The following is a 17,297-nucleotide window of genomic DNA, read 5'->3' on the forward strand; positions in this document are numbered from 1 at the left end:
TTGACATAAACAAATCCATCTGAGGGGCTCATTTTTTTCCATCTGCAGAGATGAAAATGTATTCAGGGTTCAGTCAAACAATATGTTCTTAACTCATGACTAGGTCCCCAGCGACACCTGTGGCATGAAGGTTGTATTTGGAGAGGAGAAAACTTCATTGGAACTAATCATATCAAGATGATGTTTGGGGCCTCCCTTCTGCTCTCTCCTTTGAACTGAGTTCCTTCTTCTCTGTTCTAGCGTAGTGAACTCTTTATTTTTCTATAGGATGCATTTTTTAAAACCCCAATCTTCCTTTGTAGAGTTCAAATCAGTAAGTTTATGTTCTCTCCACTGCCTCCTCTTCCCTTTTTCTTACGGCACCCCAATTACAAAAAAGAATAGTTAGGTTCTTCCCTTCTTTCCTGTTTGTCCCTAAGATTCCCTTCTTTCTTCCTTTCCCCCTTCTTCTCTCTCCTTTTTCAAATACCCAGGTTTGGAATCTGTCCCTTAATGATCCCCACTGACCCTTAGAGATGGTAATATTCTAGAGACACAATCGTGTTTTCTCCTCCTTTCAAGATCTATCTATCTATCTATCTTTCCTCATTGATCTCTTTCAGGATGCTCAGATTTGCTTTCCTCACTAATGATTTTTAAACTGTGTTGCAAAGACTCTTTTTACCAATATTTTTCTCCATGGGACACTTTAAAAATCATTGATTCTGTTGAAGGTTTGGTAGTTTTTCTTTATTTGTAGTAAAAGTCAATCCTTCGAAAATGAGTAATTCTTGGATATTGGCTGCCTTTTTTGTTTTTGTTTTTTGTTTTTTTAGCATATATCTCCTTTTTGCATTTCCTTTCTTAGGCTTGCTGCAGTCATTGGAGATCTAACAAGTATTCCTTGGTATATAGTCTGTACAACTACTTGATCCATTGTTTGTCTATCACATTTTGGACTGTGTCTTATTTTAAGTGTTATAACCAGTGCATTCTCTCTATTTTAACTTTGTTTTTTGCTTCCAATGCCCCTGAATAATTTTCTTCTATGAATTCTTGAAATATGGTATCCAGGTTTTTTATTTCATAATGGTTTTCAACAAGGTCAATGAGTCTTAAATTCTCTCTCTTCATCCTGCTTCCAGGTTGTTGGGTTTTTTTTTTATTAGAAAACTCAATTCTATTATTTTGGTGTTCTTCTATTTCAGTCTTTTGACTTCTTCAAATAAATCTATTGAATTATTGAATTTTGACTTCTGTTTTTTTAGTAAGTTTTTTTTCCAAATTCTGCTGTTTATCCTCCTTTTAATTTTTATTTCCTCAGAAGATCTAATTTCACTTCTTCTACATTTCTTCATTTCTTTCAATGCACCTTCCAGCCATTCTCAGAATCCTTGTGGCTATTCTTTCCTCTTTTCTGAGCATCTACTATGATGGCAGAATTATACTCCTCTTTTGAAGTTTTATATCAAATTTTCTCCCTCCAATACCTCCTAACAGCTTCCTTTTCTTCAGACGGAAGTTAGCCCCCAAAGACTTTTACTCACCTTCAATGACACCACTGCTTTAATTGTTCATTTTTCTAAGGGAAATCGAAATTTCAGGTTCTGAACTAAGCTGTGATTCAGTAGTACCCAGGGAAGTTGTTTTTGTTTTTTTTAACTTCTTCTGCCAGAACTTTCAGGGCTCTAAAATGCAGGGTTCCAGGTCCTAGCAGAGACAATTTGTGAAATACAACCCCACTGAGGACCATCACTCCATGCATGCTCTGGTTTCAAGTTAACAACCCCACAGACAATGGGAAGAAGAAATTAATTTCTAAAATGAGAACCAGGCTTTCAAAATACTATCAGCAGTAATATATGGGGAAATAAAACAGTTGGTTTTTTAAAGCTTTGCCTAAATAGAGGAAGAAAGAAGATGCCCCTCAGCCACTGTGCATCAAAGCTGAGAGCAGGAGAGCTGTCTGCCAATCCTACTTTTCCTCCAGGTGTGTTGGGGCAGCCCCATCAGACTGGCGTAGACAATAAGACTAGCTACCTTAGGGAAAACTGATTGAATTCCACCCCATAAAGCGATCTCTGATATTCCCTGCTTGCCCTGCCACACTGTAATAAGGGACTGTTTTGAATGGTAACTACAGATCAGGCTGTTAATCTTCTTCCTTCCCCCCCTTTTTCCTCCCTTCCTCCTTTCTTCCTTCCCTCTTTCCTGTTGATTCTCCTATTGGTCTCTCTAATCAACTCAAGGGTGAGTTTATGATATCTCAAATGAAACACTCTTTCTCGTCTCTGAATTAAGTAAGGGATTTATTGGGAAGAAAAGAAAGATACGAAATGGAGGGGAAGAGGGTTTGGATTTTCCCTAATACTTTTCAAATGAGTCTTAGGTTGAAGGATGGTGGAATATAGTTCAATTTGAGAAAACGAGCTGACAGCTGGACGTTCAGTCTCTGAATCACCAGAACAAACCAGAGAGAGCTGGACTTTGTCCTTCTTTCTTCTGTCTTCAAAGCCAAGAGACAGCCTTCAGGCTTCAGTCTCCCAAAGCCAAGAGGCATCAGACCTCTTCTGTCTTTCAAGCCGAAAGGGACCCCAGACTTTCTGTCTCCCAAACCAAGAGTTCAAACTTCAGTTGGTCTGCTCCCCTTCCTCCAACCACTTCTCCCAGTCACATTCCAAACAGAAGGCTCCCCTATGAATGATAGGTCATCAGGCCCAGCTATTCCTGTCTTGTTACAGGCTTTCCCAATTTCTCTCTTCTACAACACCATCATGGCTCCTGTCTGTTTCCTCCCTACCAAAGCCCTTCTTCCCCTCAAAAAAATCCCATTCCACAAAACTATTCTCTCATCTCAAAACTCCACAGCATCCATATTAACCTTACTTCCTCCATGGAGCTTGAGGACAAGATTACAGAGGGATATAAATTAATTAGAAAATGAGGAAAGCGTCCCTTCCCTAAAGGAGCTTATGTTCTTACTGTGGGAAAACAACATGCCCACAGGTTATATTCAGAATAAATTTACTTTCATTTGGGGAGGGGAGGAATTAACAATGGTGGAATCAGAAGAGGCCTCATGAAGGAGGTGGCATTTGAGTTGAGACCTGAAGGGAATTAGAGGTTCCAAAAGGCAGTGATGAGGAGAAAGATGATTCCAGGCATAGGGGAACAGACTCTGCAAAGACATAAAGGCAGGAAAAAGGATCTGTGTGTAGAGAACAGCAAATAGGACAAAAAGAGAATGTGGAGGATAATAGAATGTAATCATTTTGGAAAAGTAGGCTAGAAATACCATGAAGAGGGCTTTAAAGACCCTTTTAAATGAGTTTTACTCTAAAGGTAAGGGCTTCTGTGCTTTTTTCCTCTTTTTCTTTTTCTTTTTTTCATTTTCTTTTCAGTCCTAGTTTATCTGCCTGCCTCACATCTGTAGCAGTCCAGGCATGTATGAACCTTGGTTATATTTTAGGGATACTCAAAAACCACTTATGAGCTATGTGATCACTTTTACCAAGCTAAAAGTTCAGGGGTCCCCAAACTACAACCCACAGGCCACATGCGCCCCCCCAGGCCACTTATCCAGCCCCCACCCCATTTCCAGAAGGGCCACCTCTTTCATTGGTGGTCAGTGAGGTTAGCACTGTATGTGGCAGCACCACAAAGCAAGGCATCGCTCACATCCAGCACTACTTCTGGTGACATCATCCTTGGTGTGACACCTTGTTCCGAGAGTAACTGAAGGAGAACGAGGCGTCTCACAAAGGATTCTGTGGCTGCACAATGGAAGATGTCTGCATGGTGAGTGGCGACCTGGAAGAGGGGATTCCGCCCTGTGTATACGGCTGCCTGGTATAGTGGTGGTGGTGATGGGCCAGTGCAAGGTGTGACAGGCCCATCCCAGCCAGTGCTGCAGCCTCCGCTATCCCAGACAGTGTATACAGATTTGTTTGTAGGTTTTTTTTAGTCTGGGCCTCCAATGGTCTGAGGGAAGAGTTTGGGGACCCCTGTAAATCTATCCCCTTGTTTACTTAACCTTGTCTAACTCCAGAAGACTGACCTATTAGCTCCATCTCCTTGTTTTGCCAATAACAATCAATTAACATATGTATTAAACAAGCTTAGATGCCCTAGGCCATGTGTACTCTTGATTTGGGGCATTCGCTGTGTAAAGATTAAAATTAATATACAATAACTAAAGTATGATAGTTTATAAAGTTACTAATAACAACTAGAGTAACAGCTACCTAAACCACCCAGCCTGCTCAGGAAAGAAGGGTGAGAGGAGGGAGGAGCTACAGAACTTATAAAACAATAATGTGACAATGCAAATGTGCACAAAGGGAAAAGCATTCTGGGTAATGTAGTTTTAGGGGTTCAAGATTATCTAGCTATACAGCTACATCTATTGTCTTGGGATCCGGCAGTGTGCTTGTTGTGATGATAGCCTAACTTGTCAAACCACCTTTATCTCTTCCCCCTTCCTTTTTGTAACCCCAATAAAAATGAGTATGTCCGAACAGGAGAAAGCTCTTCTCCTGACCACTGAAGCTCTTCACCATCAGAGCTCAATTCCACCTAGAGCTTACTTGATGTAAGGACTACTCTTCGGCTTCAATGCTCCTGTCTCTGAGTCTTTCTTTATTGTGTTCCTCTATCTTATCACCATCAGAGGAGCACCCACGCTGGAGCCCAGGTTGTTGCATCTTGAGCTCTGAGTCTTTCTTCCTTGATTGTTTCCCCTCTCCTTTTCCCTCATCAGCCATTCTCCCTCAGCCTTCCACCTCCCTTCTGAGTGTTTTACCCATGAATATATTAATAATCTATGGCTACTGGCAGCCACAAAATCTCTTTCCAATCCATCCTCCAGTGATTTTCTTAAAATTCAGGACTAGTCATGACTCTCACACACACTCACCTCTAGAGACTTCCTGTTGCCTTCAGGAGTAAATATAAAGCGCTCTGTTTGGTCCTGAAAGTCTTTCATGGCCTAACCCTCTCCAACCTTTCCAGTCTTCTGACACCTTACAGCACACACTCTTCAGGCCAGTGACACTGGCCTCCTGGCTGTTCCATGAACAAGATGCTCCATCTCTCAACTCCAGGCATTGTCTTTGGCTGTCCCAAACCTGGAAGGGACTCTTTCCTCCCCCTCAACAATTGTCCTCCTTAACTTTTTAAAAACCCCAACTAAAATCTCCTCTTTTACAGGAAGCCTTCCATGATCCTCTTTAATCTAGTGCCTTCCTTATGCTTATTATTTCTTATATGTTGTTTGCTTTGTACATATTTGTTTACGCGTTGTCCCCTTGATTAGATTTTAGGTTGGTTGATGTCAGAAACTATTTGATTCCCTGGGCTTAAAATCTTGCCTGGCATAAAATAGGTGCTTAATTAATGTTTATTGATTGAATGATTTCACTTGACACTGAATTGGGACAAAGCTGAGTTGCAGAAGGGTCTGATTTAGGGGCCTTGCCATTCCCCACAGTCACTGTAGTCTTGAATGGACAGCAGTTTAGTTGAGGGAAGTCTGATCCCAAGATGGAGAATAAGAACTTTTGTTTATTTGGTTTTTATTAGGGGCTTTGTTACCCCCTCAAGGGGAGAGGTAGGGAGTGTGGGATCAGGATGAGAATTAACTTGTGGACATTTCTTTTCATTTAACTGTTTCAGTCATATCTGACTCTTCACAGGGCCATTTGGGGTTTCCATGACAAAAATCCTGGCTTGGTTTGCCATTTCCTTCTCCAGTTCATATTTACAGAGAAGGATGTTGAGGCAAACAGTGAAGTGACTTGCCCAGGGTCACACAAGTAGTAAGTATCTAAGGCTAGATTTGGATTCAGGTCTTCCTGACTCCACGCTCAACACTCTATTCACTGAGCTACCCAGCTGCCCTTTTCCTAATTTCCTTTATTAATTGATCTTCCCTTCCATTGGGGAAATTCTTCATGCTTCTGAGGTAGTTTTAGAAGGAGCTGTGTTTTCCTGGAGGCTTTTCTTGCAGGCAGTTTCTATTGCCTCAAGGGTGGATAGACCTATATAGTTGGTCCTCAATTCACTCTGATGAGGCATCAGGCAGCATTATGTAACTCAGGCAAATGTGCCAGAAACAAAGAGCTGTGAGCAATCACCAGGGGTTTCATATGCATATGGAAATGTGACATCTTGTTCCTTGATTTATGGTTTTCTGGCGAAATATTGCTTTGGAATGCAGTCAGTCTTTGAGAGTCCTAAATGAAGAAGAGAAGCAAAGTCAGCCCTAAAGATGCTTCCGCACTCTGACCTCCTCCAGTAACTGAGCTATGTTCTAAAGATCACAATCCTGGGAGCGGTTTGATAGATCCTGAAGGAAAGGGCATTAGGGGCAATTTAATCCGATGCTGCAAGCCCTTGAGGATTTCGGATGATGACCATCAATTCTCCCACTGCTCTGAGAAATGAAACAGAGAAAGGGAGTCTGAGTGGCAGTAGAAGCCAAATGGAAGGTAAGACTATGGAAATGGATAAATATGGCAATGGGTTGCTCAAGGAAGTAATGCTACCTTTATTTCAAGAGCCTTTGGGTATAGCGCTTCCCGGAAATAGCAGAAGAGATCACATGACCTCGGAGGGGTTCTTCTGACCTTTGGAAGTCATGTCTTTTTCATCCTTAAATTGTGAAAAAAGCCAAAAATGGTCCCTTAAAGAAAATGGGCATCTTTATAGCATTAATTGGTTTTTGCTGCCCCCTCACAAGCACTTCTAATTATGTGTTCCCCATAATGTAGCTGGTACCCCATTTTACAGAGGAAGAAGCTAATGACTTATTCTCTATGTTCCCCCTGTGAGCCTGATGGGATTACAATGCATAGGTGTGACAAGGAAATCACTTTAAAAGACTGATATATATTAATTTAAGGTCGCCAAGGAATTCAGCTATGTAATTCCTAAATGAAAACTCAAATCAGCAGTCAACCTTTTATGGAGTTTAATTACAAACAGGAGGAAGAAAGGTATTAAAGAGAGAGAGAGAAAGGGGAGAGAAGGGAATAGGGCTTAAATACTCCCTCTGTTTAGGCTGGGCCAAAAGGCCCAAGCCCTTAGATAGCTGGGGCAAAGAAAAAAAGATCAGTCCCTATCACTCACGTGACCAAAATGGAGAAACAGTCTCAGGGGCCTCCACCTCCAGCTTCCTTCAGAGCAAGCTTCTCAGAGCACAACCTCTCAGAGCAAAACCTCTCCAACCTCCTAGTCCTCAGACCCTGCTATCTTTAAGGAAACCATCCAAGTTCCCTCCCCTCAGTTCTCACATCTACCAATCACTGTCCATGTCTTCCCTGTGCCAATGGTGGCTCTAGCTTAACCCAGGACTTCCCAGAGGTCTGTGGCTTTGCACATGTCTGTTGAAGGTCATATTCTCAAATAATTAAATCTTGATCTATGCTGCAGCCCTTCCTAAATCCTGTTAGGACTGAGTAGGATGGAGATTGGAAGTTCCAAGACCTGGTTCTGTTATTCCAAGTATCTCTATTGTATCAATTCTAAAATCAATCATGACTCAAAGAACTTCCTGTTCTATGCTTAAGCATAGGTCAAAGTCCTTTCCATTGTTCAGCAAAAGGTTTCTGTCCTAAAGTAATCTTAAGTAGGGAGGAGAAAGACCCTCCCATGCCAAGGGGGTTCACATTCCAATAGACTATCAGTAGGAAATTTTTCAATTATGAAATTTCCCAATGGTGAAATTTCCAACATTTATAAGTCTAAGAAATTTTAAGGTTTACATAGGTCCAATTTCTGGTTGAGAGGACCCATCCTGTTATTGCACAGCAGGCTTGAGGAAGAGCAAAGCTGAGGTGGATGGGGAGACTTCTAGATCCAGAGTCAAAGTCTTGGATTCAAATCTGCTTCAGGTCCTCTGAGTTTTGCTGCCAATGTTAGAAAACTGTCCTGTGGAAATGAAAAGGAGCTGGGGGAAGGGGGGGAGAGATTGTGAGGTGACGTGGACAGTCTGTTCCCTTTGATTAATGACAGAAAGCTTGTCTGAAGTCGAAACAAAGTTCATGGAGAGAAAAAGCACCCTTGGAGAGTACAGAACCACAAAGGGCTTCATTTGGAGCCCTTCTTAGACTGAGCCTTTGTTCTCCTTCTGCTTCTAGACAGCGCTGCGGAGGAAGCTGGGCTCCTGATTGGAGATATTGTGCTGGCTGTCAACGGTACTGACGTCACCAGTGTGGCCCACTCAGAAGCTGTAAATCTGGCCAGAAAAGGTAACGCAGATTCATGTCGGGATGGCAGAGAGCTCTGCTAGGCTTGAGCTTTGGGCCCTGCTAGGGGTGGGGGGGGGAGTTAAGCCATGGGCTGGAGAGGAGATCGCATCGTTGGTGTCAGAGGACATCCTTCCTAAGGCCCCAATGTCATGGGGATCCGTGTTGCTGGTACCAATGCAGGGAGCTTTCTCCTTTCGTCCTCTTTGGAGGTCAGCGTCGACGGCCACAAGGATGGCAGGACATTAGAACCAAGCTAAGAATGGACGGTGACAAGCAGACCCTCCCCTCTTAGCCAGCCTGAGAAATGGTCCGTCATCAGCTCTTAGAATGGAGAGCATCGATGTCAGAGTGTGCAGTGAGGAAATAGGGGAAAGGTACGATCGCCCACGAAAGCCCTCAGATTCTCCTTAGGCTGCCAGAAGACACCCCTAAAGCACTTCTGAGCCCCACGACACCGCCAGGGAATCAGACAGGTCACTTCCTTGTCTCCTGTGGCCACGGCGGACTCCTCCTGCCACTCTGCCAGATCTGCCCCTGCTCTTACTGGCTCCGTGTCACCCATTTCTTATCAGCCGCTGCTCCGCTTCCATAACAATCTCGACATCCCTCGGACAGATTTGTGCTTTCAATGAGGTCCTTCCTCTCTCCAGTGATTCCCGCCCATCCACTCCTGATGAACCAATGCAGCTTCTCTCCCTACCCGCTAACACGCTACGGGCCCTCCTGGTGGCCTCTTGATTGCTTTAACAAAGAAAAGGCTCGCCTGAGGACTTGAGCCTGTGAGCCTGGCTCTAGTGCAGGAATCTTCCCTCAGCTCTGGGAGGGCAGCCCTGGTGAGGTGTTGGAGGGAATGTGGAGACGGCCGTCCTATGGCTTAATCATGAGCTGCGGAAGGAGGCTTCCCTTGGTTCAGAGCCCTGTGAACTTAGGGACAGGCCAAGGGAACAAGCATTTATTAGACACCATAGAAAATGGCTTCAACGTCCACGAGTCATCTTTCATTAAAGTAGAATCGGTTCAATTATTTTGTTACCTAGTGTCCCCGTCTATCTCCTGATTTCTCTTTTCTTTAAGAAAATGGGTCTGAACAAAGCTAGGGAGAGAAGACCTCCTTGTACCAAAACATTCATAGCAGCCCTTTTGTGGGAACAGAAAATGAGAAGCTGAGGAGATGCCCACCATGGGGAAATGGCGGAACAATTGGTGATGATGATTAAAATGAAATCCTGTCCTGTTGTGCCAGTGGAAATGATGACCAAGATGAGCCTCCAAACAAATCTGGCAAGACTCATGTGAGGCTATGAAAAAGAAAGCACGCAGAATCAGGAGGAGGTTGTACAGAGTAACAGCAATAATGCATGGGGATGAACCATCAATGGCTTTACCATTGTCAGCAATGCAAGAATTCGTTATGCCAAGACGTAGGAGGATAAAGGCTCTCTGCCCCCACAGAAGGAACGAATGAGTCTGAATGCAAATCCAAGTAGACTATTTTTCCTTTTATTTATTTCATGAGCTTTTTCTTATGAAGAAATATGTCTTATTTCACAAAACGATGAACATGGAAATACATGTTGCATGATAGTGCGTGTTTAACCTCTCTCATATTACTTATCATCTCAGGGATGTCAGAAAGTGATTATTAAAAATTGCATCCACATATAACTAGGAGAATAGAATGAAAAAATCAAAGAATGGCATGTACTTTACAGATGTCTCATTTGGGAGGTAGATACTATCATTATCTCCATTTATAGTTGAGGAAACTGAGGCTAACAGCAGTTAAAAAACTTGTCCAGTTAGTGCGGGAGGCTGGATTTGAATTCAAGTCTTCTGAACTCCAGACCCAATGTTTTATGAATCATGCCATTAGCTTCCTCTACATAGTTTTCCATAATAGAACATGAGCTCCTTGAGGACAAATTTCAATTCTTGTCTTGATATTTTAAGTGTTAGTAGCACAGTGCCCGGCACATTTTAATGCTTGTTGATTGGCCGATGATACACCAATATATTTTTGTTTGTTTATTTTAAAATATTTTAAAGTAAAAAATATTTTCATTTACTTTTATCTTTATTTTATTCTAATGACAAATTTACGCCCAAGTTTTCCAAAGTTACACAATCCATGTTGCTTCCTCCCTCTTCCCTCCCTCTCCGGGAGCTGACAAGTCATTCCCCTGGGCTATAGCTGTGTGAGATGATACACTTATGTGGCCAACAAGGGTTTGTTCTCTCATTTCCTGTTTATCCCACATTTTCCAGACTGTGTTTTTTCTAGTCTCCTCCATGCCTCGTTTTGTGATGAGGTCGCTGAATATCAACATTTATGTTGATTTAAATAGGTAAATCATTTCAAATGCTTCACAGGGTGTATCAAGCTCTTCATTTTCTATAGCATCGGGCACAGCTATCTTTATGTTGACATTGTTGTAAGCCGTGACATTTACTGTCATATTTTGATCGGAAGGTATAGGAAGGATAAGCATCTGGGACAGCCCGGAGGCTCAGTGGTTAGAGAGCCACATCTGGAGGTGGGAAGTCCTGGGTTCAAATCTGATCTCCGACACTTCCTGCCTGTGTGACCCTGGGCAAGGCACTCCCCGAAGCTGACTAGCCATCGAGGAGCCAACACTTAGCATTGATTCTGAGAGGGAAAGTGAGGTTTCGAAGAGGAAGAAAAGAAGATATCAGATTCTGCGGTGCTTATTCTTTGTGGATGACGTTGAAACAAAGCCCTTGATTTGGTCATGAGAACCATCTTACAGGCCTCCTGCCATACAGATGTCCAGAAGCTTTACAGGCTTCCTTGAAAGGTACAACATCAAGTATGACCTTTGTTTGATGGTCTTGTTGTTATTAATTATTGTCATTAATTGTTTATTATTATATATATCATCGTTAAGAATTCTAATTAATTATTTAATCAATAGTTATTATGAATAAGTATTATGAAATCCTATTGTGTAAAAGAACAGAGAAAGCTGCTCCCGCGGAGCCTCCAGGTACTCCTCTGTGCATGGCATTTCGCTAATTGCATCAAATCCTAGACCATTTCAAAGCTTCCTAAAGCATAAACAGTTCATCCTATTTACGCAGGAAAAGCCAAGGAGTCGATAACTGCATTTTAGGTGAAAAGCCTCGGGAGCCCCCCACAATCCGTGCGTCATGGACAGACGTGACAAACGTCCCTTCTGTGGTCTCAAACTCCCCTGGAAACAGGCTCAGGTGAAAAATGCCAGGTTCCTTTTTGGGGACATTTCAGTGCTCCCCGTTCAGCAAACATCACCGGGTACTTGGTAAGGACTCACTTGGCACCGGTTCCTGTTTTACGGACAAAAGCGTTGCATGCTGGGTATCCTGCGTGGCGAGAGCTTCCGGAAGGTTGAAGAGAATTCAGATTGACGACGGAGAGGTTTGGGGTGGAAGCCTGCAGGTGGCCACTCAGAAAAGGCACGAGACGGCGCGCCCCAACGTGTGGTCGAAAAGGAAGACGGACTGACTGAGAGACCAGAGCGAGAGATAACCGGAAGCTTTGTATGCCGTCACGTCAGAGCAATGTAAGAAAAGCCCCGGCTCGCTGGATTGAATTGTCCGAGAAAGCCGTGTGAGGATGTTTTTGAATGAGCGAGCCCCACGGTGGGCAGGCGGGGCAGGTGTTCCCTTGGGGGAAGCCCACGATGGTGAGGACCCCAGTGCACCCGAGGGTACAGGAGGACTTAAAAGACTTTCCAAAGGCCTCTAATGAGCACTGCGACAGAAGACACCAGATTCCTCGGGTCGTTTGGGAGTTGAAGGAGAATATCCAGTCATTCTCTATAATTTCCTGGACTGTGGTGGGCGAGAAATTCAGCTGCTCTGTGTTTCTGCTTAATAATCATGAGCCTATTTTTGTTGCCTAATATTTCTAAAAAGGGAATTATTTTTCCACCTCTATGACTCCCAAATCAATCCAGGTTATGGGTTTTTTTTTCAGTTCTATAAGGACAAAATGATAATAATCCAAATGATCATCTGAACATATAATGTTTTCTGCTTTTTTCTAAGAAGATAATGACTTCAACATATAGAATGCCTTTCATCCTTAGGGGCAGGAAACTTTGTCTTTTACTTGCTCCCATATTTTCTTACATGGAAATATATCCTTCCCCGAACTTTTAGCTCCCTGACTATTCATGAAAAAACTAAATGTGAAGACCTGTAATCAGGGAAATTGCCATTGTCCTTTCCATAGGAGAAAGTAGACATAGTTTGGGCTTGTTTAATTATTTGGGTTCTTTTAAATGGCAAATGCATGACCGGGGAAAGTGGCATTTTAGCTGATATCCATGATGACCACTTTGCACTTCTGCAGAAATAAGTGCCCAAGAATTTTCTGTGAAAGTGCAATTCCTTTACAAGAGAATTTGTTATTCACCCATTTAACTCTGCCGTTTGATTAGGCCAATCACATTCCTCAAATATGAAAACTCCAGACATTCAAAGACGATGTGGCTCAATGCCACCATTGTTGAGAAATTCAACCCTATTTTACCAACAAATTCTTCCAAATAACTATAAGCCTTTAGAAACGATCCCCATTTTGGAGGAAGGGAAATAAAAATAGCACATTTGGGGAGTTTAACTTATTTATTTTCTTTTTTTAATAACCAAAATAAGCCCTCTCCAGGGGGAAAGTGATTAAAAGAGATAGCTTTCGTTAACCAGAAAGCATTTTGTGAGAACTCTAGTTAGGAAACGTTTCCTTGATTTCCCAATGTCCTTTACTGAAAGCAAGCGGACCAAACAGCAACAGAAGCCCAGAAGGGGACTCAGTGCCCCTGTTCTTGAAGACACTGAAAACATTGAGTCTGACACTCAGCCCGCAGGGAGAGTTGCAAATCTTGCACATTTCTTTGGCGCCTATGAGGGTGGCAGCGTCTGACAGTGGAGGTGCAACTTTGACACAGTTAAAGATTGGTGGCATAATCAGAATACAGTGATCCGAGGAGAAAGTGTGAATTAAAAAAAGAAATCATTTTTCTCCCTGCTGCAGCTGTAAATAACATCGCCCCCAACTTCTTCCTGCCAAACTCCAGGCCTAGGTGTTAGGGATGAAGAGTCCGCTTGATAGCTTTTTACTTTGTTCTCTCTCTCTGTCTCTCTCTGTCTCTCTCTCTCTGTCTCTCTGTCTCTCTGTCTCTCTCTCTGTCTGTCTGTCTCTCTCTCTGTCTCTGTCTGTCTCTCTGTCTTTCTGTCTCTCTGTCTCTCTGTCTCTCTCTCTCACACACACACACACTCTTTCTCTCTCTCTGAATGTTACCAAAGAGAAGCTGCTTGGGCTTCATCCATTGATTCTCAAACTTTTCATCCTATGGAAACAGATCAATAACTTCGGTGACGTTCATAGGTACCCTGTACCAAAGAAAGTACCACAAGCTTTCCGTGTTATTGCCGAGATAAAAATACTGCTCTTATCTTCATTAAGAACAGAAGCTCGGAGATGGATAAGTAGGAGAACAAGGCTCTCGTTCTGTTTGGGGAGGTGACAAACAGAAGTGGAAGAAAAGAATGGGAGGAAGTGACCAGAGGCCGATAGAGCGCTGGGCTTGGAATCAAGAAGAGTTCAGATCTGCCCTCCAACATTTACTGGCTGTGGGGCCCCAAGTATGTCCCTTAATTCTGTTTCCCACCGTTCCTCATCTTTAAAAATGAGCTGGAAAAGAAAATGATAACCGACTCCCGGATCTTTACCAAAATGAAGCCAACATGGGCCCATGAAGAGCCAGACATGACTGAAGAGACTCAACAACACCAAAGAAGAGGGGAGAGGCACAGGGACGAAAGGAAGGAGGCAACAGTGAGCCCTGGGCTAGGCAATCGTCAGTCACATGCCCAACGCCACTCAGTGGCTGGGAGGGAAGCCCGAGCCATCTCCCTCTGCCCCTGGAGTGTCAGCGGTGTTAGACCTCTGAAATTGGAAATGTGAAACCAGGATGTAGCGATGGCATTCGTGCTCCTAAGCTGTATCCCAAAGGACGTTCCTGGTCAGCCTTGATCACCGCTAAACGGGTTCAGGCTGCTCGGAGCCCCCATCTGGATTATGTGAACAAGAAGAAAATGATCCTTGGGGTGGCAGCACATAAATCAATGGGCAGATATGTCAGCGAGTGCGTATTGCTTCAGGACGACCATACTGTCGGGACTGAATTCCAAAGACAAAGATGTTTGTGGGTTGACAGTCCATCTGGGCGTCTCTTTTAATTCCTCTGGTTGTGTTTTTGACAAGAGCTTAAGGGCAGTTCAATAAATTACAATGCATTTACATGGCAATGAAGAATTAGCTGGACAGAGGGAGGGTGACTGAATGATGAAGGTGCTTTGCTTCCTGCCAGAGTTGTCTGCGGCAGCCTTTCTGGGACAAATCTTTACTTTCAGGGCCACGGAACTCGGGCGGGAGAGTTCCCTTGGGCTGCAGCTTGTCACTTATAGGAGACGTCTCCTGACTGACCCCCATTTCCATAGACAGTCCTAAACAGATCACCAATCTCAGTGTCACCCATCACAGCAGAGCCGGTAGTACCGAGGCCAAATGTCCCCCGTCAGGGTCACAGTCTCCCTCGCGGAGGAATTGCAAATGAAGTCGTGCCCCATTTGCAGTCCCCAAAGCGTTTCAGGGTTGTCATGTCTGCGTGACATTTAGAAGAATTTTCTGGGGGAGTCAGGAGTTCAGATGACAGTGTCAGCTTTATGTCCACCCTGGCAGGCGTCCCAGCAGCCTCTGGAATAGTGGCCTAAGTTAGCATTCGAGACAACAAAGATGTGCAGACCGCCACAAACTGCGCTCAGAGTCATGGGAGGACGATGAGCCGGGTAGCCAGCTTGGGAGAGCAATGCGTGAGCGTCCGGGGGCAGCTGGACCTAAGTCAGGTGGGCAGCAGAGGCACAAGGTAGCCCCTCTGAACCGAGTGCGTGGTATAAGCCCGGCTCTTTGTGATGGCATGAGCCTAAGCCTTGATCTTTTAGTGAAAATGGAATTGGATGAGAGAGATTCACGGTGACTTCCCTTCTCTCTCAGTGATACCACTTTCTACTTACAGATCTTATATATACTTATAGATGTAGAGCTGAAAGGAAGCCCCAGAGGTTTTCCAGTCCAATCCGGTCTCCCTTCCCTTTATGGGGAAGGAAGCCAAGACTCAAAAAGAGAAATGACCGATCTCGGGTTACAAAGCTGGTCAGTAGCCAAGCTGCGATTGGAAGCCAGGTACTCTGACACTAGATCCCGCATTCCTTTCTCAGCAGTCTCATCTTTTAAATTCAAATCCAGCTTTTTCAAACAACCAGCAAATGTTCATAATTTGGTACAAATGAGACGATTCTCTTTTTTGTAAAAAACCAAGACTAAGACGTTCTTAAAATGGATGACATCAGGGCCAGTAGAAATGAATGTATTTGAGGACTGTGTATATTAACAGAGACAGTGGCTTCTTACTGCATCTGAAACTCAGTCGACAATGAATAAGAACATATTATATCCAGAGAAATCTAGTGGGTTCTTGATAGGGTTTTGTCCGTGCTTTCACAGAGTTTACAAATTCATGGAATGACAAAATGCAAATTTGGACAATTCTAAAATAAGAACATTGGGTAAGTGTATAACATAGAGGGGCCAGTGAAAAGTCACAGGAGCTTTAGAGTCAGGAAGATCTGAGTTCAAAGTCTGAATCAGGCATTAGTCGTGTGATCCTTGGCTAGTCTCTCTTGGATTCTCTGTGAATACATTTCCTAATCTGTAAAATGGAGAGATTAGTCTCAAAAGCCTCTAAAATCCATCTAATTCTGATCTGTAGCCCCATGAAAACAAAGTGTTACCTTCTCTTACAAATGTTATCCATTGGTCAAAGAGAGAAGGGTGCTACCTATAAGACAGCTCTGAATCTTAGATGTCTATGAATCTATGATATAATAAAATCTGGCCCAGTGCTTTGGGTTCAGCTCATGCTTGTATTGCATGGCGCAGTCTTCCACGCCAAATATTCTCAGTGAAGAGCTGTCAGTCAAGACAAACGAGAGAGAGGAGCCCAGTTAGTTAGCCCCACTCTCCTGCTGGGTAAACTAGTAAGCTTGATGCTTGAGAACAGCAGGCAGGAGCAGAAAGGTCTCAGTACCCATCCTTTCTCCATTGGTGGAGAAAGGCACTTGGAAAGTTCTCCCTGTCATATATTCAGAGTTTGGTTTGGTTACTAGCTAATCTGTTCTGTTTCATTGGAAACCACATATGAATCATAGGAGCAAGGGGAAATGACTTTAAGGAGTATTTTTGTAGTAGTCCATAAACAAATTAACCTGAATAAAATTGACAGGCGTAAAAGTTAAAATTAATATACAATAATTTAAAATATATTTTAAAAGATTTATTAATGATCATTAGAAGTAAAAAAAAAAGTAACAAAATAAAAACCACATGCCCATGGCCAATCTACCTGTTCAGAAACCCACTCAATATATCCCGGTCTACAGGAAGTGTGTAAGGACAGGAAGTCAGTGGGCTCCTGGGAAATGGAGTTTTTAGGGTAACAGATTTCCAATTATACACCGGAAGCATTGAAGCATAGGGGAAAAGAATACAGAATAATCCTTAAAACTGTTGGGGTTCAATTTCTTCATCTATAAAATGAAGAGGATCCAGATCATACTTTAAGTTCCTCTGAAATAATTGAGAGTCTTTTCATTTTTTTTTAAGAACATTCACCAGCACTATGTCTGAGCCACTCAATATCCAAATTATATTCCTTCAGGTCCAGATGTTCTGACCTTAGTGGTAGGATCAGACATCAGTCGCTGCCCCAACACCCCCTGGCCTACCTGTCGTGGCTACCTACACAAAAGGACTCACTCGGGGTTCCTGAAGGGCTGGAGGAAGAGGTGGTTTGTACTGAAGCATGATGGTTATCTCCTCTACTACAAGCGGAAAAAGGTAAAGTCTAGCAAACAGACCAGGAAGACACAGAGGGATACATTAAATCAAAGTGCTGTTATTCCAAGTGACATTATTTCTGTGGGACACCAGCTGGAGGGACCTTCCAA

The 17,297-nt window shown here is 43.3% G+C and overlaps 1 protein-coding gene across 4 annotated transcripts in view; it reads left to right on the forward strand.

Moving 5' to 3' along the window:
- Nucleotides 1–17,297, forward strand: part of PDZPH1P (uncharacterized) — a 153,293-nt gene that overhangs the window by 55,652 nt on the left and 80,344 nt on the right. For all 4 annotated transcript variants that reach the window (XM_056824952.1, XM_056824954.1, XM_056824953.1 and 1 more), the window contains 2 exons: nt 8,118–8,228; nt 17,009–17,187. In XM_056824952.1, the coding sequence (XP_056680930.1) occupies nt 8,118–8,228; nt 17,009–17,187 (290 nt within the window). The remainder of the gene's footprint in view (nt 1–8,117; nt 8,229–17,008; nt 17,188–17,297) is intronic.

The sequence above is a fragment of the Monodelphis domestica genome, chromosome 3, assembly GCF_027887165.1.
Source record: "Monodelphis domestica isolate mMonDom1 chromosome 3, mMonDom1.pri, whole genome shotgun sequence".
Classification (NCBI taxonomy): domain Eukaryota; kingdom Metazoa; phylum Chordata; class Mammalia; order Didelphimorphia; family Didelphidae; genus Monodelphis; species Monodelphis domestica.